Here is a 23511-nt window from a genome sequence, read left to right on the forward strand (position 1 = left end):
CATGTGTGCTCCTGTTGCAGTTTGTGAGTATACCTGCTGTGCCTGTAGCCGGTGCTGTAGCTGCAGTCTGAGTGCATTTGGTTGGTTTGGCATGACCCCAGTGGGCCGTAAGCCCGGTCGGGACGGCATGCGCATCATGGGGAATCCAGGCCGCTGTCCGAGGGTTCCAGGTATGCTGTGGAATCCGGCAGGGTCCTGAAGAGGGGGGTAACCACCCTGAGCCATGTGGGGCTGCGGGGGGCCGTACTGCTGCTGGCTGAACATGGGGGGCTTCTGATCCATCAGCAGGCTCGGATCCTGACCGGGGAACTGATCAGGCTCTACAGGACCACCCTGAGAGAACATACACTACAATTAACTCATCAATTAAGTCAGTACAGCAATAGTGACTAAAACAGAGATGCAGGTCAATTAGCAGACAAATGTTTTACATTATGAACAGCCTTTTTACTCAAGGATTAAATGTTTGCCTAAGGCAACAAGTCAGGTGCTGCACTTTGGTTGTGCAGCACAGCATGTCATCTCGCCCCCATATTCAGTTGTATTTGACAATACGGTAATGTTCCAAATGATTAAGCAAGAGTTGTAGTTGCTGTGTACAGTCAAAACATGATATTGTCACTTAATTTACAGCTTTAAGTGAATTTAAAACTACCAAAATTCTCCCTATGAAGAAATACATGGAGACTAACAATGTTTAATGCAGACTGCACTGTTCTGCACTTTCAAAGCAAGCTAGCTATATAGCTGCATGGACAGACAGATAGATAAACAGAAAGACAGATATACAGACAGATATTAGCTAAAAAGATAGCTGGATAGACATTCAGACAGAAAGACAGTTAAACATATATACAGATAGGTCGACAGACAGACAGCCAAATGTCTGTCTACCTAAACTGTCTGAAAAGTCTAACAGATAGACCTAAAGCTAAATATACAGATAGACTGACAGACAAACAGACATACAGACATATAGCAAGAAAGATAAACTGATAGCTAGACGTTGAGTGAGATACGACATTAAAACAAACAGAGAGATGTATAATCTGGTTATGGGATGTGGGTTATTTTTGTAGAATAAGATGTGTTTGTATGTGTTTTGCATGTGAGGAGTGAGATGCTACAGTCAGACAGGAATGCAGTGATGGTCTGATGGTTCTGAAACAGGACAAATTCCTTGTATGTGTAACATACTTGGCAAATTAAAGTGATTCTGAAAACATGATCCCCTCAGTATCAGAGCTGAGTGGATGGAGCTGAATGACGCTGTACCTGTCCCACTAACGCAGGAATGCCTAAAGCTCGGTCAATCTCCTCAAGACCATCAAAGTCTTTCAGCGCCGTGTAGAGCTGATTGAGCAGCGTCCCTTCATCAGCCGGACCTTCAGCTGGACAAAGAATGTCCTCCTGAGGGGTACTGTACACAGGCCTAACACAAACAAAGAGGAATATGAGAAGATTAAGTATGCATTCTAAATTTGAAACTCTTAAGAATGGACATCTATTCAAAGAAAGAGTCAAAGAAAACCACAGATAAACATCAAACTCTCTACTCATTTAGATTTAATTACAGCTACAACAAATTTTCATTATGTTGGTCCATTATGACTTTGATTAATTGATTAAACCTGCAGGTATTAGTCTGGCAATAATGTCTCATTCAAATAAGTAAAAATACATAGACTGCTTTCCTTTATATAAAAAGAAGGGGATTTTATGAAAGGCACAGCAACTGAGTTTCTGCTTTTTCCGCTTCTGAAAACTATTTCTGAAAGGTGCAAAAAGGAAAAACGCAAACAAATCTTGCATGGCAGTCCAAGAGAGGCTGGTTTTCTGTATTTCACCTCTAACAATAAAGCAAAAATAAACAGCTTCTGCGTGGTCAAGCCGATGTGCACAGCCCTGGATTTAATGCATTAAAACTTTCAGCATCATATAATGAATTTGTCAGGCTTGGTATTACACAAACCTTTCACAAACTCACTGTTTCCCATCTAACCATGAGATCAAACATAATGTAGCTATGTTAGCAGAGTTAAAAAGATTAGCTTTGTCTGTTTTATGTTACTTTACACTGGCTGCCTTTTCTCAGCGTAAATTTTAAGCCTTATGTCCTTTACTATAGATCTGTGGTTCTGGGTTTTATACAGTACAAATAATAGATGTTGAATGGCACTATTGTCTCTGTGCACCGCCTTTTGACGTACCCGACAGTAGCCAGTAGACAGTAGATTCCTATACGTTTGTTTCTAGGGGTATTCAAATATTTTCCAAATATGCCAAAATCTGAAAGTACCGAAATGCCCACCCCTAGTTCTATCCTTTATTTTTCCTTTCTGAAAGCGATTCTTGCTTGCCTGCCATCACAGTACTATAATTAATTGTTGATGGCTAGAGAGCATGACTGGGACATAGTACATTGCATCTGTTAAGCCTATTTAGGTACACCACACACACATAGACAAAGCTCACAGAAAGACTGTGTTTTTAAGCACGTGTTTTGGATTTTGTCTAGCTGTAGTGTAGCGTAGACACTAAGTGTAAACGCTGGATAAATGTGTGTACAGCAGGGCAGCGGTGGCAGTGACAGTAATGAAGTTGTTTACCTGCTCTGGTTCCCAAAGGGCAGTTGCTCTATGGGCATCATGCTGTCCGGCCACGGAGCCGTCTGATTGGGCGGAGCCTGCTGCTGTTGCTGGGGAAACGGGGGGCCTGCCATGCTCATGTCCATGTCCGACTGGGCTGGAGAACAAACAGATACATGAAAACACATACAGGTATGTAAGATAGGATATACTATAAAAGAAAACACAATGAGGTTTGAAAAGTAGAAAAACCTAATATTACTGATTCATAGGAAATACAGGGACATTTGAGGAAACGCCGAGATATCAAATCTACATAACACTGAGATGGACATACACACGGAGATATTAAAGTGACAATTCAGCAAAAAAAACTGATTTATACTGGTTTCATCTCTGTGTGCCAGATAAAGACAATCAGCCAAGAGGTGTTCATTTTCTGAAGTCTGCTGGACAAAAACAGACAAAACTACATCATATAGTTGGATTCTAAATTTTGTCTGTACTTTAGTTCATATTTATAGATGAGTGTCAGAAACAGTGCCAGAAACCAGATAATTTACTCTATTAGACATTAGTGAACAGCTCCACACAATTGAGAGGAGTGTGTGATAATTTAGGCATGCAGTTAGCGCCATGCTAATAAGCTTTCACTACTTTTTGCTACATTAGCCTTGTAGCTTCAGTGCTAAAACTAAAGAAGCAAACTTCAGACACCACAGTGGTTGATTGACAACATGGAAACAGGAAAACTTGATATTTAACTAGCACTCTACATAGATACAGATGTATTTTTATTTTTTCATACAGATGTATTTTCATTGTTCCTAATAAAGTTCTCGATGAGGGTACATTTGATGCGTTTTATTTTATCAGATGGTTGAACAAATTATGAACAGTTAAACATTTAAAGGCAACTGTTGTCATCATTCTCTTATGTTAGTTTGTTTATCCAGTCTTTAACAAGGAACAAATGTTACGTAACCACAATTTTCGTACCCCTGATATACAGTCACAGACATGGTTATGTCTTTATGACTGGACTCGTGTGTGTGTGTGTGTGTGTGTGTGTGTGTGTGTGTGTGTGTGTGTGTGTGTGCGTGCGTGTCCACCTACCATTGGGCATCATCGGACCCTGCAGCATGGCTCTGGGCCCCGGCTGCCCACTGCCTCTCATGGCCATGTTGGGCCCAGTGTTCTGGCCCATGCAGCCTTGCACTGCCCCCTGCTGGAGTGGCTGAGTGGAGGGAACAGCAGGAGAAGCGGAACTGCTGACTGCTGCGGACCCCTGAGACACCCAAACATCCTGTTGAAGACCTGCTCGACCACCAGCACCGGCCATTACTGAGAGAGAGAGAGAGACAGAGAGAGAGAGCGAGAGAGAGAGAGAGATAGAGAAAGATGGGGGGAGTGAGCGAGAGAGAATGAGGCAGACAGACAGACAGAGAGAGAGAGAGAGAGAGAGAGAGAGAGAGAGAGAGAGAGAGAAAGCGAGAGAAAGCGAGAGAAAGCAAGAGAAAGAAAAGAGCAGAAATAGTAGAAAATAGTTTTCAGCAATTCCAAAAAATGAAATACAAAACTGTAAAAGGGAAAAAAGTTCAATGAACAAAGTATTTTAGAATAATGACATATCTATCTTACATTTGTGCAGTTTTAGGTACCAAAACCTCATAATTAATTTTTACATTGATTTTTCAAGCTTTCTTTATCCTTTAAACAGGTTCTTTTTTGTCATTGTGCCTTTAAGGCTGACATGTAAAATGAGCTCTGCTCTGACTGGCTGTCCTGTATTGAGCTTCCTTCAAAAAGCAGTCCTCCTGAACAGGTGGGACTAACCTGCTGAAGGCTGAACAGGCAGACATAGGTAAATACTGTATAAGGAAATTTCATTTTCCATGGTATGGGCACTTTAATTGTTAAAATTCTCTCACCTGCCATGTTGGTCTGATTTGGCATGACCCCCTGATTTCCCAGCATGCCCTGCTGCTGCTGCATCATCGAGTATGGGCTGGTGGTCCGCATCATAGGGTACTGACCTGGAGAACCTTTAGCGGGCATGTTCATTTCCAGAGAAACACTCCGCACAGGAGGGGTCCTACCGGGATGTCTTGGACCACTGAAATCTAAACACGTACAATGTAATGTCAATTTACGTCACCTGTATGACACTGTAACAGTGGAGTAAACTAACCTTAATAAAGATTTTAAAGTAGAATCAAGCTCAGAGCTCCAGACACTTTTCAGAACTGTCCTAAAAATATTGTTAGCCACCCCAGAGTCAAAGACTGACACTTAGTGGCATATGTGACAGTGATGTCTTTGGCATGACACAATTTGTAGTCCATGTTAGGGAAACACATAAAACTGTAATCTGTTTTTTTACAGTAAATAAAAAATCAGATGGAAAACTGATTTAGTGTCAAACATAACTGAACATGGAGGTAACAGGGCACATTCTGTAATGTGCAGCATCTCCAATTCATTGCTAACCAACACTTTCAATGCAAACAGAAGAGAGCGCTCTGACCACTTTCCTTTCCTATAACTAGAGGTGGGTAATCCAGCTCCAAAAAGTAAAAACCCTCCACAGGATTTTGTTCCAACTGCCTGAACACCTTTGCCGGTTTGAGCAAATTAGAGAAGTCAAGCAGTTGGAACAAAATCCTGGGGAGGGTTTTACTTTTTGGACCTGGATTACCCACCTCTACCTATAACTAACAGCTATCAGCTAGCAAGTACTCAGTAAATGGTGAATGCAATAAATGGCTGCAAATAAAAAACTAGTGCCTTTTTCTAGTGTTTCATGTAGGATTTTTCTTTGATTTTGTAAAGCAGAAAAATGTATCACATTACAAATCAATGAAAGTCTTTCAAACGTTTTTTGATTTTCTATAGCAAACTGTTTTTTGATGGTAGAAGCTAGCATGACTGCTACTGGGTGCTGACTGGCTGAGTACAGAGGTTAGTGCTCTCAGACATCATGAATGTAAATTAGACACTACTAGGAAGTCCTATAAATGAGTTCAGAAGCTTTAAAAATGTGACAGCAGTGTTAAAATATTAAAAATTCTATACTGTTTTGTGTTGAAACCAGCTCATTTGCATAAAAATAATTAACCATTAACAAACTCTGTTTGTCTCCCACCCTCTCAGCTTTGAATTAGGGGCTGTCCATCACATGTGCTCATTAGAATACTAGGCCACATCCAGACAGTTCTCAGATAGGTCTGATTAGCAGTTTTGAGCCGTATTTTTTTTGTTATATTTCTATCCTGTTTTTGTTATTTAAACTTTTCTGGACGTTTAACACTCAGTGTTAGAATCATGCAAACATTCTGAATATTTTAAACTGTGGGACTTCAGATCAGATCAAGACAACACTAGTATTCTCCGTGTCTCCTTCCTGTGGTTGAAGATTACGTGTGAGACTCACTTTGCTGTCCGATGGTCTGCATGACTCTCTGCTGTTGCTGGGCTCCGCCTTCCCCGGTGATCTGCAAGATGTCGTTGATAATGGACTGCTTGTCCACCGCAGCAGGCAGAGAGACGGGCCGGCTCTCAGAGAACAGGCCAGGCGGACCTTCCAGGTCATCCAGAATATCATCCAGCTCACTTGACTATGCACACACAAACAAACAGACCATTTTAGTACTTCTGAAAAACAGCATGTTTACCAATCAAACCACCCACTGTGCAGCTACAGCAATGCAACAGTACTGAATTCAGCCTAGTTGCAAGCAGTTTAAAGTGATAAAAAGTGCCCACCGCCTCACCAAGCAATGTCAATCATCCAAGACATATTTAGAGTCTGAAGTTTGTTTTTTACCTTTAGCGCAACAATCAGCATGGTGCTAACTGCATGCCTGAAAGATCATACATTGCTGGAAACAAAAAGGCTAAATTCTTCAATTGGCAATCTAATGAGGTCTGTTGTTCTCCATGGTATCTGGCAGGATATGTTGCTTCAATACGTATATATATCTTTCAGGGTAAAAGACTTTGAGATATGCCCAATAACTAATACATGCCCATACCATGACAGACTCTGGTTTCAGAACTTTACACTGGTAACCATTTCCTAGATTTCCTAGCTAGACTATCGCTTCAACAGACATGTCTGAGTGCTGGTTAAATGCACTAATGTAGATCACATTGACAGAACATTTTCCTTTCTATGGAATTTGCAGTCACTCGGTACAGGGGTCCAAAAAGCTCAGATTTATATCACACCATGCAGGCAGGAGAGGATACAGCTATCCTCCTGAAATGTCTCTCTTCTAAATGTAGGCCACTCTTCACGCTGAGTTAAAGGAGGCTGAATATCACTGCATTTTCTCTGGAACAGTTACCTTTCTAAAGCCCAACACACTACATTACCTTTTTCCACTTTGAAAACACACACACACACACACACACACACACACACACACACACACACACAAAGAGAGAGGTCAGAGAACAGCTTGACTTCACACATGCAGCATATATTTTTTTTTGTAATTCCTCCAAAGTATTCATATATGCGCATAACAGCTGTCAGATGGAAGAGCAAATGCGATCAGAATTCAAATGCCGGTTTTCAACTTACTTGTTTGTCAAATATCCAAATATATTCAAATTTTCTTGATTGAGATGGAAGGCAGTGTTCCCGGTACATAAATTATTGCCACTGCTGGTTCAGAATTTTATGACATGTCATGAGGTAGCAATTACAAAACTCTGCAAAGCGCTTTTAATTTAAAATGACGGTTACAGGAGGTGGATAAATGTTGTGTGAACAGTCAGAGCCGAGTTTAGCTGAAGTGCCGAACAAAACGCCAATGGAAAGCGCACCGTAAGGAGGTTGGGTTGACTTCATTTTGCAAGTTATTAAGTTTAATTTTACATTTTGTGGACTTTTGCGGACAGTGATTGTCTGAAACATGAATAAAGTGGGTCAAAAGGAGCTGTTTATCTGTTTTATTCTGTGCAAACCCGGCTACTTGCATTTTACACCAAACCATTCTGAATTACTTTGTTACATCTTAACCATTTAATTATGCAGAAAAAAAAATCAGTGGAATTCCCTTCAATGGATGGATTAGTTGTAAGATCTAACATTATAATGAAATCTCACACTAAGCTGCCCTGGCACATCCCCGACCCATCGACCTGCTGAATCCATCACTACTCAGTGTTGTGAGACCACATCATTTATGAATGAAGCCCTGCACATTTAAACAAATAAATAATCAGTGCCTACAGTAAGGGGGAGCCCTAAAAGGAACATGGATAATATCCAGGTTTTGCCACAGGAGGGCAGCACTCTTGACTTCTCTATCACACCACACAGTGAATTCACAAGGTCTCAGCAGCTCACACTCATTAACTATTAAAGCACATCACATGCACATTTCCTTGTTCTCCCTAATTCAACAGTCTGCTTCTATAATTCAATTACAGTCGGATCACACAGAGAGATATTTTACATGATCTTTATCTCAACTAATCATCTTCAAGCTCATTATGATAAATGAGCTTTAGTATTCAGTGTAAGAGTGAGATTCACTGATTCTGATTAAAATAAATGGCTTACATGAATTCATAGTGATTAACAATTATTAACTGTTGCCAAAGCAATGCAAGAAATGCTTAAAGCTGCAGTCACAGCAGATTTTTGCAGATTGCATTGCAATTTGAAATGGGTATGGCTGAGACTGGACTGGAAGATTCTTCAACGCTGGTGCAGTTAGCAAGCTAATTAACTCGCTAACCACAAACAGTTACGGCAAAACTGAACGTAATTATATCAGATAGTTATGTTCTCGCAAGGACAGAGTGTTGTAAAATGATCTGCAGTAATAAAGTGTAGTTATCTGGCATGGTTAACGACAATGGGATGAGTCCTGCGCAGGTGCAGTTAGCCATAGAGCTAAAAGCTGTTAGCAAGCTGGCTAATTTGTCTAAAACAAACCGTGAAACCATAAAAGTAAAGATGATAATACAGTCTCTTGACTAATTGCATATCATACAGTCTCTTTGTTTATAGTCAGTGGGGAAAAAATGTTTAAATGCTGCTAAAATTTGCATCTTGCGTTTTGCAGAACTGCTGGTAAAAGTCGCGAATTCACTTGTCAAAGTTCACAAGTTGAACTCACTCTAGACTTTCCTGAGCGGAACTGCTCTCCGCAGTGAAATGAAATTGAAATGAATGTCATTTCGCTTGTGAATTTAAAAAAAAAAAAGTGCCACTGTATAAATATCAGAACCGTTATCAATACCCAAATTCTCTAGTGAACAGATAATAATTATACTGAAGAAAACAACACACTAATCGTACGTGCTGCTCGCACACTCCTCACAAGCTCTTATTTCAAAACAGTTCTTAAATAGCAGCATTCTTTGATAACAGTTTTGCTTGATAAAACCAAAGTCTCAGCTACTGCAATGCCATTAATGTGTTTAGCACTGAATTATGTCACGTCTGAAGTATCATTTATGAATCACATGGCTGATGTTGGTCATATCAGTAATTCGGCAGACTATGCTGGACATTGCTCGTGGGAGAACTATGGATAAATCAACTACTACCAAATGAGCAAAAGCAGCAACAAAGTGGAGCTCCAGTTCCCCTCCAGAGTCTCCATTTGTAACAAGAATCCACAAGCTGTATGAACGAGAGTGAGAACGACTCAGATGGGGGTTCGATCCAAAAATCAACAAAAATGGAAATACAAGGTTTTGTCGCAACAGTGAAGATTATTAATACTACTAATCAGCATACTAATCTATATCAATAGTGTAGAGTATAATATCCAGTATACTGAGCCAATCAGACCATCTCAAAACCTGCTCCAAACAGAGTAAAGACCAGTGGAGGATGGGGTTTCAGCATTACACTGAGTGCAGCAGCTGGACAAATTATTTTATTTCAATTCATTTGTGGATTCAGAAAAGGCTGAATTGACAGTAAATGGTTCGGAGAAAACCAGGCAGTCAGCGGTTACGTCCTACTGAAATGACCAGTTGCTTTAAGCAGTATATAATGAAGACAGCTGGAATATTTAACATTACTGGAATATTTGTCCAGAGCAGTATATCATCCAGGCATCTTTGGCGTACTGGAAAATTCTTGTAGGTCCCACACTGCATAGTACTTCTACTTTTGGGCACAATCAGTACGTGTAGAAGGCTGTTTCAAACACTCTGGTATTGATCACTGAAAGTGGGTTTCATTAAAGATGGTAGATGTTTGTATATGTATTGAAACAGCTGCATTCTTCCTGAATGTTACCAGTATGTAAGAGTCTTGATAACACCACAGGTTCTCATTGTGAAAAGGGCTTCAGACTCACTGTGTGTGTGTGTGTGTGTGTGTGTGTGTTTGTGTGTTTGTGTGGAGGCGGAGGAACTGCTTAATGAGGTCACAAACACTCTGGTACAGTCTGTCTCTTCCACAGAAACCTGCTGCTGACTACCATCTCACTATACTACTCTCTCTCTCTCTCTCATTTATTTCTCTCCCTTTCTTTACTCTTCTAGCTCTCTCTCTATTCTCTCTATTCATCTCTCTCTTTCTTCCTCTGATCTCTCTCTCTCTCTCCCTCATCCCATTCACCCAGCACCTCTTCAACTGCCCTTCTCTCATGACTTTGCCATGCAGTTAGCACCATTCCATGTTAGCTACATTAGCCTCATAGCTCCAGTGCTAAAACTAAAGGACTTCAGACACCAAACATGTTGTGGCTGATCGACTACATGTGGATTGGGGAAGGGGGTGGAGTTATCTATGAGTAATAAAATAATCAAAATAACCTTTTTTACAGTTTCCACTGATCCATATTAACAGCACTCAAACCCTGCTCTGATTTCTTCGTCATCAATAATTCAGGTTCAGCGAGAGAGCGAGAGAGTGTGAGAGAGAAAGCGAGAGAAAGAGAGAGAAGCCAAAACTACCATTTATCAAGTTGAATGCTAACCTGTTTTTTTACTAGCTAAAGGCTAGCTACATTTCTGTTATGTGATGTTAGCTAAACACAAGCTAAACTTCCATTAGTTCCACAGCAACTAAATGCTAGCCAAAATTTGTTTACCATGCTAAAATGACATTTTTATCAAGCTAGAGGGCAGCCAAACATCTGTTTATCAAGCTTATCAATATTTGTTAATCAATCATGCTAGCCAAACCTTTATTCATACTTCTGTTTATGAAGGTAAATACTTGTTAAATATTTGTTTATGAAGCTAAATGTTAACCTAAACGCTGTTGTTTAGCTAACTACATACTAGCTAAATTTTTGTTTATAAAGCTAAATGCTAACTAAACATTTGGTTATAAAGCTAAAAATACTAGCTGAACATTTGTTTATGATGCAAATTGCTTGTCAAAGTTTTGTTTATAAAGGTAAATGCTAGCTGATCTGCTGTTGAAGCTAAATTTTTGTTTATGAAGCTAAATGCTGGCTAGTCACCAGTAGCAAGCAGCTACCTGCTCTGACAACAACAAGTCTTTTACAGAGAGATAACCGGTGTGTCTCATTTAAAGGAACTTTGCTAGGTAGATCGTGCCATTCGCAGCGTCCTTCACAGCAGCGGTCTACAGAGGAGCCTTCTCTGCTTCTACAGCACCAAATGTTTTCTCTGCTCCTAACTACAAAATCACAAATGAAGTTGAATGGTCACTGCACAGATTAGTCCATGTTAGTGACTTTCCCTGTCTGCTGCTGCTCCACAGTCAGCTGTGTAACTCAGTTCAAGTTCAGATTTAGCTTTGGCTAGTAACATTAGCCTGCTTTTGCCCGTTTTATTTTAATTACGAGCTCCATTTTGGGTTCAGATGTAGCTTTTTTGCATTTCTCACAATTCAAGGATCCTCCATGTTATTCCGAAATGGCACGGTGCTTACAAAGTATGCCAAGTAACGGACCTTCCAAGGTCGCAGGCCCACAAATGAGACACGGCGGATATCACAGAACAGCCTCCTGTTTTTGAAGGCTCAACAGTTTAGTCTGGAGGAAGTACTAGGTACACCCTGCTTTAGAATAACCATCAAGCCTTTAAGCTATAAGGCTATATACACTATATAAATTATTTTTTTTGTGTGTTAGAGGCTCTTTACAACAGCGCTGATGCTCCAAAATGTTCCACATTAATTGTTATACATATCAGTCAAACCACCCCTTACTGCTAAACTAGATGGTTCCCTGCCACACTGAGCGAAGAAACCCTCCTGACTCTCTGATGATGGTTAGGCGTTTAGCTCTGATGGAATCAAAAGCAGGACCATAAGCGGAAACAATGTATTTGACCTCTTGCACACATCTCTGCTTCGGCTCATCTACAGCACCACTACTGACCTCGACATACACCACAACACTGCCACGCAAAGCTCGCTAATCACTTTTATTGTATTTATTCTCTCCTTTTCTTTCCCACGGCTCTCTGTCTCTCTACAGGCACAGATGCATAAATAAAAAGCAGTATTTTAATTTGCTTTCATAGGCGGTGAGAAAAGACAACTGACCCTAATATTCGTTTTTACATCTAACAGCGGCTAGACCAGTTAAACAGCATGGCAGTAATGATCAGCGCGAACTGTGATTCATACTTAAAACACCTAATAAACAGCAAAAAGGTAATGACTGTGAGCCTGATTTGTCTTAACACTGGACTAAATTAAAATGTTGAGGAAAAGCACCCCAAGGTAGACTTCAGCTTAACTGCTGAATCAGGAATTGCACTGAAAAAATGACAGGTGTACACAGAGGGGCTAATAAGGGTGGTTTTTAAAGGCTGGACGAAACCAGAATATTCCACTTTTTGTAATCCAGTGCTCAACAAGTATGTGCACACAGGCAGTTTGGTGCCCACCATGTACACTTGCCAAATGTCTTGTTGCACAAGATGTCGCAGTTAATGGTCTGGTATAAATAGTGTGTGCATAACAACATTCGCTGGTGTCCCAGTCAGTACTACACTCTAACTATCTACATAAGACTTTTGCAGGATCTACCAAAAATCAGAATCAGTTACTCATATCAGATCATTCAAAAATCCTCATCTGCATCAAGGAGTAAAAGAAAGAATAATGTGTCATTCACACTTGCTGCACGGTATTTAATGTTTTGTAAACACTCGCTAGCAATGTTGCGCGGCATTGCGCGGTGTTGTGCCAAGTTCTGTGACGACGTCTAGATTATGGATGACAAAACCAAAATGTGAACAAACATTCAATTAATACTTTAAATTAAAAAAAATATATGGAAAAAAGTCTGAATAATACTTATTCTAACAAAGATGTAAATCACAAAGTGAAATAAAGTGCCAAAATATTGCATCAGCGCATGTTTGTGACTCAGCAGCATCTTCCTCCTCCTGCTGCATTTCTCCTCCTCTCCTCTAATCACTTTCTCTCTCTGGAGAGGGCCCTGTGGTGCAGTTCACTCAGGAGGCCCTTTCACAGGAACTCGCAAGGATTTTCTTGGGAACTACAGGGCAGTGAAGATGCTATGCTGACACACTAACAGTATCTACTCAGGAAACGAGACTCAGAGGGACTAACAAGTTACATACAGCCTAAATACAGAGTGGAGCAGCTACTACTACCAAACACAATTTAAAGCATAATAAAAAGAATACTAAAAACAAACATTATAAAATATATATTTTAAACATTATTAATAGTTGTTATTATTATTAATACTATTAATAATATAATAACATGTTGAACAGAGAGGAAGTGAGAGGGAGAGAGAGTAGAAAGAACAGAAGCAGAGTGAAATAGAGAATGGAAAGAGGGAAAGAGAGAGACAGAGAGGGAGAGTGTGAACAGGGAGAGAATAGAAAAAAATGAAAAAGAATAGAGAGAGGAGAGTGTGGAGAGAGAGAGAGAGAGAGAGAGAGAGAGAGAGAGAGAGAGAGAGAGAGAGAGAGAGAGAGAGAATTAGGAGAGTAGAATAAGGAACACCAACAGCTTTCAATCGAAAACAAATTCCTCTAAAATGGAACAACTCACAGAGTCACACTTTCTAAGCCACTTATCTTCCTGGGTCGCTGGGGAGCTGGAGTATGCAGCTCAGCAGCTTAAGCTAACAACAGTATGTCTATACACAAACATTTATAAAATGTAGAATTTTGGGCTAGCTGGATTAGCATTACAGAGTAATAACATTTATTTCTGTAGTGTGACAAATGCAGCAAAATGACTAAAATTCAGATATTTTAGTGCAGTAACCCAGTATCACTTAAACCTTCGGCAGTTCTTGAGGTGAATAAACATCAAATCTCTGTTTAAATATCTGCCAAACCTAAACATCTGTCCAATGCCAATTTTTTTAAAGAAATCATTCACAGATCATTACACATCCCTAGTTAAATCCCTGTATACAACACCTTCTAACTAGGTTGCTAAACAAGAAAATGACAACATTAAGTTTCTGCACTGGAAAACCCATTTCTGCAACAAACCCATCTCCACTCACCTGCTTATATCCTCCATCTGGTTTCTCCACCTGCACCATTTTAGCCCCCTCCGTCCTGGACTCGCCCGGCCCCAGCTTCACATTTTTATCCTTCAGCGTGTTATCATCTTTGTCCAGCAGGTAGCGCAGCAGGGCATTGTCCTTCTTCTTAGGACTGACTGGATCCTGTTTGGTAACATGTTCTGCCACGTTGCCTCCCCCTCCTGCGCCATCCTGGCACAGCTCCTTCCCCTGTAGCTTCGGCTGTGAGCTGGGCCAGATCCACTGGAGATGTGCTGTTCTGGAGGAGCCGGTGGAGTATCTTGTGCTTCTCCTTCAGGGAGGTGGCGTGGGTGCCTGAAGCTCCAGACTGTGCTCCTGGACCTCCAGGTGGTTCCTTGCATCCGGGTTCTTCTCTGGCGACTGGAGGTGGCGAGGCAGAATCTATGGGTTCTGTTCTAGTGGTCAGAAGCTGGAGGAGCTTAGTGTGGCCTTTACTGTCAGGTACCCTGTTCTGTGAATCCCCAGAATCAGAGTTGATTTTGTCGTCTCTTTGCTCTTCACTGCCGTCTCCCTGTACGTTCCCTCCGTGCTCTGCTTGAGCTTGCTCGCCGAACGACTCTGAGCTGCCTAGCTTGTGCAGAAGGTGAGGGTTGACCCCTCCTGGGTTAGCTGGCGAGGCCAACTTCCTGTCTGGTGAGCCGAGAGCCTGGCCCAGGCTGATGCTGTGGCATTCACTGAGTGCTTGGAGGGCATTGAGGGAGCTGCTAGTGTAACCATGGGTGCCACCCACATTGCCCACACTGCCGCCGCTGCTGCTGCTGGTGCACATGGGCACAGGCGAATGGAGGGCATTAGCGGGCGAAAACTGAGGGGGAGGCAATCGAGGAGATCCTGCCATGCCTGGACTTGCACGGTGCCTTGGAGAAAGCATACCAGGACTACCCTGAGATGGGCTGCTCATTTTCAGAGGGTACCCGCTGCCCTGAGGCGTGGAACCCTGCATGGGTGCAGTGTGGCCCATGGTGCCAGGGCAGCCGAAGCGGTAACCCTGCATAGCGTTCATGGCTGCTGGATCTTTAGGAGCTCCAGCAGAGGGGAAGGTGGAGGAGTTGCTGCTGATGGTGTTGTCCTGACCTTGCGAGGAGCCGGCTGGGTTAGGAGAGGTCATGGAGGTCACCGGATTCACAGGTTTGCCCATAGGCTGGGCAGTGCCAAGCTCAGGGTTTATGCCACACACGGTCTGCTCCCTGGGAAAAATACACAGAACCAATACAGAGATTCTTTAGGAAATTCAATGCTTCTCAAATTTGACCACAATCTGATTTGATAATTTTGGTACAATTTCAGAATCACTATGTAAAAAAAAAAATACTCTAAATATAAAAATGTATAGTGCAGTCCATTTAGGAGGCAGCTGTCTAAATAGGCAGCTTGAGAGACAAAGGCATTTTTATACGATGAGGTCTTACACCTTAACAGTTATTTTTGGTCAAAAAAAATTGTGTTTCATGAAATTTTATAATCTATTATAAATGATTACAACATTCTGAAATCAGTACAGCTGAACCACAACTGGAGTACCAGGGCATGAAGGTGAAATGATGCAGATATGACAGTATGTGATTTTTTTTTTTTATTAGTTTACCAGTTCTGCAATACTAAGCAGTCACAAAAAACTAAAATTCAACAGGAAAAAGCACTCTACAATACAGTTCATAAAAATGGGTTTAGCAAATCATCATGAACCAATAAAGCCGATGCTGTTCTTTTAATTAGCACCCAACTAATTCGTGGTGATGTTGAAGCAGAGCAAATTCTACTGAAACCACCTTATTATGGAGCTTTAATCCAGCAGTCATTAGTTAAATTAATCTCATATGGCAGAGAGGTTTCCTCCAGCATTTAGCACAGAAAAAAGATTACAGGAGAATTTCAGGAACAGATTAATGAAGTGAAATAGAGGAGGTAGAGCAGGAATAGAAAAACATATCAACTAGCAGAAAATGGCAGTAAAAGATTCACAGTGGAAAACAAAAACAAAAAACAAAAAAAAACAAATAAAAATCCTTATAATGTAGATTTGGTTCGAATAAGTAAAGAAGACAAATATGTAGTTGCGGAAATAAATTTAAATAAAGCTATTTATAAAGCATCTAAAACTGTTGAAATGAAATGTCAACACCAGAATAATTAAAATCACAGTACTAATTCTGAATTTTCACTGAGCTCAACACTGCATTTACAAGGGGGAAATTAAAATGCAAACATACAATTACATTGCCATTTTACATATTGCATTTTCATTTTAATTTTGATAATGATAGGCTTCCATACATTATGACTAATTTGATTCACAAACAAAAACAGACAGATTAGTCTGGCAATAATGTTTCATTCAGCCAATTAAAGTGCAAGAATTATTTTTCCCTTATTTACAAAAAAAGCAGCCCTAATAACCAAAGAGTATGGCAGAACAGTTCAGATCAACAGTTCCAAAAGTTCTACTCATTCTTTCTGCTAAACTAAAACAAGCTGCTGGACAGCAGACAGTAATAAACAATTCATACAGGATCATACAAGTACAGTCTTTCTAGATGCCATTAAAATGAAGTGTTTTCATTGTCTTTGATTTTTTTGTGTCGTACACAATGCTGTGCTACAGTTATTTACTCTTATATACATTAAAAAAAGTGTGTGTTTTTATAGTGTAGGGTTTCTGCTGGTGTAACTCAAACCTAGCCACGGATAGGTTTGAGTTACGATAAAGAAAGCGACTCATCTGGAATCCTCAGGATTTAATACTTATAGCTGCACATTCAGAACCTGCTGACAGAGACGGGTGCACAAATTAATACACAGAGAGGCCTTTGTTGGGAGAGTGTAGGGGTGAACCGAAGGGAAAAGTTACATGTTGGAAAATCTTTTTAAACCCTGAACGCCTCCTGAGAAACACTTTAATGTTGATCTGTACTGTGGACACTGCAGCTATTGTTTCATGCACTCTGGTCTGCTTCCTCACACTAACTCTTCATTGTAACCTGCAATCATACAAGGGAACCACCAATTTTCTCTTCTGATAATTAAATAAAACTTTTATTTAAAGGCTACGATGTATAACATTTTAACTATCGATTTATCGCAAAATCACCCAACAATTTAATTTTTTAGCCTACATAAGAACAGCCCTCCTGCCCAGGACTTTCAGACAATTTTCCTTCCTACAATGTGATTGTCCATAAGAAGATTTATTTAAATTGTTTTAGCTGATCTTATGATTAAGGTAGATTATTTAAGCCAGCTGCATTTATTTATTTATTTGTTTGTTTGTTTGTTGTTTATTGAACCCACTGCTAGACTGGCTAATAAAAAGTACTTCTCAATGCAGGCATTTGTCAACGATTTGTCTTTGTCAATTTGTCTACTTTATATTGTTTCATTCATGGGAAGCGCTACTCTTTCTGACTGACTGGTCAACTATATTTGTGGAAAAGAAAATGGGGATATTGTATTATTTAATACTTCTTCAGTCAGTACATTTACATTTACATTTACATCATTTAGCAGGCGCTCTTATCCAGAGCGACTTACAAAAAGTGCTTTGTCTATCCAGAGAAAGAATCTTCGCTAGCTACCAATAGGTTAGAGATAAAACCAGTCCTAAGCTTTAGTACGTAAGGACAGACTGGAAATGCCAAAGGCTGTGTACGCACATGCACTAAACTGAATAAAAGCGTACCTCTGGAGCATGTGCAGAGACATGTAAAGCTGCGGCTCGTTGGTGGCCGGCGATCGGACCAGTTTGCTCCGAGTGTGAGCGGAGACGATGGTTCCATCAGACAGAGAGAACCGATAAACTGGACTGAAGGCCTGACCGTGTCTCAGAACTGCACAGAACACAAAACACCGCAGTTAACACAATCTATACAAACATTTTAAATGCAAACATACATGTACTGCTCAAAAGTCTGAGGAAACTTTGCTTTCTATTGAAATTCCCTAACTAATGTTTGATTTCATTGCCATTTTTAAATTTAAATTTTTAAATAGGTTTAATTAACATAAAGTAGCTCTAACATTTTCAAAAGGTACTGGTGGGGCATTGTTACACTCTTTGTTACCCTTTATTGTAAGGGTGCAAAAAGATTCATTAATAGATTCAATGCGATACAGTGGTGCCTTGATTTGATACATTTTTCAGTACAGCAAAAATAAGAAGTGGTTGAAAATGTGCTTTATGTTAATGTTTTCATTTTCAGTTTATTAGAACATTCAAAGTAACAAAGAAAACATGACCACTTGCACCTTTTTTTTGGTATTAAAAATGCATTACTGATATTACTAGCTGTGCAGTCTCAGTGCAGTCCAGCATCTGTATGACTAACACTGTGATATTAAGTTGACTGACCTTCCTGCTGGTGCCGTTTGGCGTAGCTCACATCTCCTTCGTTCTGCAGGTGAAAGCGCTGAATACACCTTCTCACCAAGTCCTCCCAGCCTGGCTTCATTGACGCCCGCAGCTGACTGGTGTCCAGAGAGGTGATCTTCCCTACAGGCACGTGCAGAGAGAACACACTCAGGCACAGTAACGGTGGAAAATAAAACATGGCACTAATAATTTTATGAAAAGCCAGCAGTGCAGACTGGAACCTGCCTGTACAGAACATAAATCAGATGTAAATGTAATACATTATGGAATTAACCAGGTAATTAATTACTTTATTACAGGACTACCATTAAGAAACAGTACAAAACGGTTAAAACAGTACAGCAACAGAATTTGTTTATTTTAATGTGAATTTACAGAAATCATCTGAGGCTATGAGATGAATCCAGAGTGCCAAACCTGCTCTTTAAATTAAAAAATAAACAAAAAAAACCTTCCTTTTTCAACACAGAGTGGTGATGCGTGTGGCTGTGAAGTGACTCAGTTTGTGTATAGTGTGCTGTCATGGTTACCTTGGAGATCTTGCCGTGTGGTGAAGCTTTCGTGAGCGGGGAGCATCGGCCGCTCTTTCATAGGAACTCTCCGTGCTACACAGATCAGACAGGACTGCAGGTCTACAGGCAGAGTAAACAATAAACAGTAAACAGTATTGCAAAGGCCAACATCGCAATGAACAATATATCATGCAGCCCTGTAAACAATAAACAGTGATTTCTAGGAGCGACACTGTGGCATTGTTTCAGAAATCTGTGTTTCGTTTACGTAAACAAAACATTCAAACGCTGCTTTTACATGTTTGAGGTACACGGTCAATGGCAAACTGAGTAATCTGTTGATTTCAGTTGTAATGCAGTGGTGATGGTGAGGAACGTTTTGTTAAGAGTTCCCATGAACACATGCAGATGATTTATTTGGGAACTGTAGATACTAAATATCTCAGTGTTATCTTTTGCATAGTAACCATTCAAAGGGGAATTTTTCAAAATTTCTGGACAATTCAATCATTAAGGTGGAAACAAAGTTATTCAGAGCGGTTTGGTGTGAAATGGTTCATTCTAGACAAATCCACTAAGTTAGAACTGCTCACAGTGGTGGTAATATGAGCCAGATGTCCACCTCTAAAATTTTCCTCACAGGAAGTTATTATATGAAATGATTACACTGATAGCTTTGAGAAGATTTTGGTCTAAAACATGCAAGCTGCATAAACGTTTTGCCATATAAAGTTATATTACATGTCCACCATGGGTTTTAAGTTTGCTGCTTTTTTCCTGTTTTTATGAACATTTCAGCCGGCCAATTTTAATTTGTCGTCTTCATTAGAGTAAATGTTCTGCTTGTCAAGAGTGGACGGATGCTTTATAAGGAAAAGCTGCACTGCATTGCAAAACTTCACTAACCACCCAGAAAAGGGTGCCAGGTAGTAGCCCCAGACATAATTGTGCCAAGGGGTCAATAACGTGATAATCCAGGCCTGGCAATAACATGATTATAGACATCATTTTTCTTCATTCGAATTTGCTTTACAGTATTGTGAAAATAATGAACCATGAACCCAGTATGTGCAGAAAATGTGTTAAAATGTTCAAATATGTTAAAATGCAGATATTTTAGTGCAGTAACCCAGTGTTGGCTAAACATTCTGCTCTTCTAGAGATCAATAAACACACCACCAAATATCAGTCTGAAATAGGAGCCTAAACATATAAACATCAGTCCTAATGCCAATCATTTTTTAAAGCAATTATCTGCCAATACTGGTATGATTCAGATATTGTTCTGCATCTGGTCATTATTTTGGTTAAAATTAATGCAGGCTAATTTTAACCATGTCATATTATTAATTCAGCAAAGTGTTTTCAGTATACTGCAAGTGGCAACATGTAGCAATATAATCTCAGTACAGGTATTTGGTATTTTAGTATGTGAAATTTGGGCTAAATGGTGAAGGATTTGTTCTGAATGTGGAGAGATCTGTTTCTCTCACCCTCTCCCTCCTCTCTGATGGACTTTGGCTCAGAAACGGCGAAACACTGCATGGTTTCGTATTTCTGCTGCACCTCCTGTTCCTGCGCCTCCTCCTCCGGCTCACTGTGGGGGTTCACCAGCATGCGGCAGTTGAAAGTGTGGCTGTTCCTCCGCGGGTTCTCACTGGACCACGGCACACCATTCACTGCCAGAAATACAGAAACATATTTATTAATTTGTAAGGTCACAATCCAATCTGATCACAATCAGTCAGTCCGTGTCAGCTGTAATAAACCTGATCCAGTTCCTCTGTGGTATTATGCTACTGTTGCAGAGGTGACAAATGGACATTATCCATAACTTGCAGCAGTGAGGAGCGTTTTCAGAACACAACTAAGTTTTTTCCCCCACTGTGGTTAGACTAGCTGACTGTTGTTAAAACACAGGTAAACTAGCTGCACATGAAAAACATGAAGGGTTATTATATAAGCCTCTTATATATCACAGATCAATAAAAAATGAAGAGGAAGGAGTATTTCCACACATTAGGGCAATTTACAATGCTAAAACAATCATTTCGAGAGAAGGGAAAAGATGAAAAGAGAGGTATAGAGAAAAAGAGAAGACGGGAAAGAAAAGGAGACAAGAAATATTAGAAGAGGGGAAAAAGAGAAAAGAAAGAAAACAAAAGAAGAGAAGAGAAGAGGAATAGAGAAGGGAGAAAATGAGAAAAGCATAGAAGAAAGGAGAAGAGAAAAAGATGAAGATGAGATGAGAACTCGATTGTTCAAACAATATTTAAGCCTAGCGAGAAACTAGACTTAAATCTTCTGCTAATCTTCATATCTAGACCTTTTTCAATCCAGAACACTCTCAAATACTGCTGAGATCTTTTAGAAGATTTCTTACTCCTGTAGATAATTCACTGAACACAGGATGCTGCTCTGGCACCACTGTGGTTTAAGAAAATCCAGCTACCACTAAAACTTACAGAGAGAAGAGTTTAGTAAAGCGGCCCAGCGACCTACAGACTACTACTTTCAGTGTATACGTAGATGTATACTACATATTGAAATGTCTAGGAAGAGGAACAGAGCTATTATTATGAGACCTGAGGCCTCTTAGTAAGAAAGTTTTTCTTTGGAAATACGCAAGTTTAAAATAATATATATATATATATATATTATATACAAGGTGTAATACATATAATGTAATATAATATTATATGTATAATATAATATTTGACTGCGCCGATTATAGAACGTTGCTCTACACGGCAGGTGAATCACCGCCTTTAGATCAATGCATGCATCTTTATACTCCTATATGTTACTTCAAGATTATTATATAAATACTGAAAACGTCCAGCTGTGATCCTCACCCAGTGATTTGGGGAGCAGGTTTTTGATGAACTCGGCGTGGTCTCCTACATGCAGTATGCTGTAAACACTGGTGTTCATCAGCTCCTCCTGATTATAGCGCAGATACTGAGACACATTCTCAGACACAAACACAATATTACCCTCCATATTCACCACAAAGAAGAAGCCGTCCAAGGCCTGAAGGGGAGAGAGAGAGAAAGACTGTATAAGATTATATAAGAGATAAACATACTGAAATGACACGTTCTGTTTTATTGACTACAAAAACACACATCTACATATGAAATGCAAACAAACAAACAAATGCAGTAAAAAAAAAAAATAAATTAAAAAAAAACAAAAAAAAAACAACAAGAATTTCTAGTTTTCAAAAAAGTAGTTGATCTCTTGTGAGTCAGTGTGAAGATTTGGGTGGAGATTTCTCCTGGACACCTCCAGCTATCACAAGGATTTATTTATTTCTAACAGCAGCACCTGATCTAATTTAATGAAGGACTGATTAAATAAAGCAGGCATTATGTAGATAACTACAAGTTAATACTGGACTTCCTGAAGGAGATGTTTGGAAATAGTTAAACAAACACACTGACATACAGAAAATCACTACTTAGTGGATTAATGTTTCTATTTATTCTAAGATTTCTGTTTTTGGAAATTATTATTTTGCACAATCGTGCTTACTAAGGATGAACTAAATACAATTTTCTCAGGTGTCATACTTCTGCACAGCGTTTTTTATTGTCATTGGCATTGTCATTATCACACATACTCTTTAAACAAATTCCAATCCAACAAATGAGCAACAAGTGGATGATCATACACAGTGTGAATTAATCTAAACATAATTATCACAATGTACATAAACTTTGTTTATAAACAATATAAAATCTGAACATAATGACCATCCAGCTGTCTGTGAACATAACATTAGTAAAAATACACACAGACACAGTGACCTTGTTTCTGCACATAGAAGACAGAGCAAGGTGAAGGGGATGAAGGCGTGTAATATTGATGATACATTTGCTCAATGAACTAACCATCTGTGAAGGAGCTTCTTCAGTGAGCAGTCCATTTAAAACACTGGTATTAGTGTACACCTGGAGCAGCTGCTTGCCCTCATTCTCAACACAGATTATACACCACAGCTCCATCAGCATGAGTGTGTGGGTCGGTTTTATAGAGTGTGCTGATAGTTTTGTACAAGGGTAATGATATATATTTTGCGTTAAAGCCAGATAAATATTTAGTTACACATTTACACACCCAAATTCCAAAGTCGGAACAGTATGTGAAATGCAAATAAAAACATAAAGCAGTGATTAGTCAATCCATTTTGACCTGTATTTAAACAAGAAACAGTTCAAATATAAGATATTTAATGTTTATCTTATGTTTTCTGTAAATGTATGCTTACACTGAAATTGACATCTGCAACACCACCCAAAAAAGTCAGGAAAAGAGGAGTTCCTCAACGAATAACTGTAAGGATTTTAGTTGTTTCACCCTCTACAGTGCATAATATTATCAAACGATTCAGAGAATCTGGCAAAATCTGAGTGCAAAGTGCAAGAAAACTGCAACTGAATGACCTCTGATCCCTCAGAGAGAGCTGCATTAAAAAACAGCAAGTTGAGCTTGAGAATACTTTTGACAAGCCATGGTCACCAAACACCGTCACTGCATCC

At 39.7% G+C, this 23511-nt stretch overlaps 1 protein-coding gene across 1 annotated transcript in view; it reads right to left on the reverse strand.

The window, feature by feature from the left end:
* The window catches only part of ncoa2 (nuclear receptor coactivator 2), a 109114-nt gene that overhangs the window by 15075 nt on the left and 70528 nt on the right, over positions 1-23511 (reverse strand). The window contains 13 exon segments of the mRNA XM_036558537.1: positions 34-333; positions 1276-1432; positions 2610-2745; positions 3705-3932; positions 4520-4711; positions 6022-6205; positions 14048-14278; positions 14280-15276; positions 17766-17913; positions 18435-18575; positions 18986-19087; positions 20461-20646; positions 21823-22000. Of these exon segments, the coding sequence (XP_036414430.1) occupies positions 34-333; positions 1276-1432; positions 2610-2745; positions 3705-3932; positions 4520-4711; positions 6022-6205; positions 14048-14278; positions 14280-15276; positions 17766-17913; positions 18435-18575; positions 18986-19087; positions 20461-20646; positions 21823-22000 (3180 nt within the window).

Source organism: Colossoma macropomum, unplaced genomic scaffold (genome assembly GCF_904425465.1).
Source record: "Colossoma macropomum unplaced genomic scaffold, Colossoma_macropomum, whole genome shotgun sequence".
In the NCBI taxonomy this organism is placed as follows: Eukaryota; Metazoa; Chordata; class Actinopteri; order Characiformes; family Serrasalmidae; genus Colossoma; species Colossoma macropomum.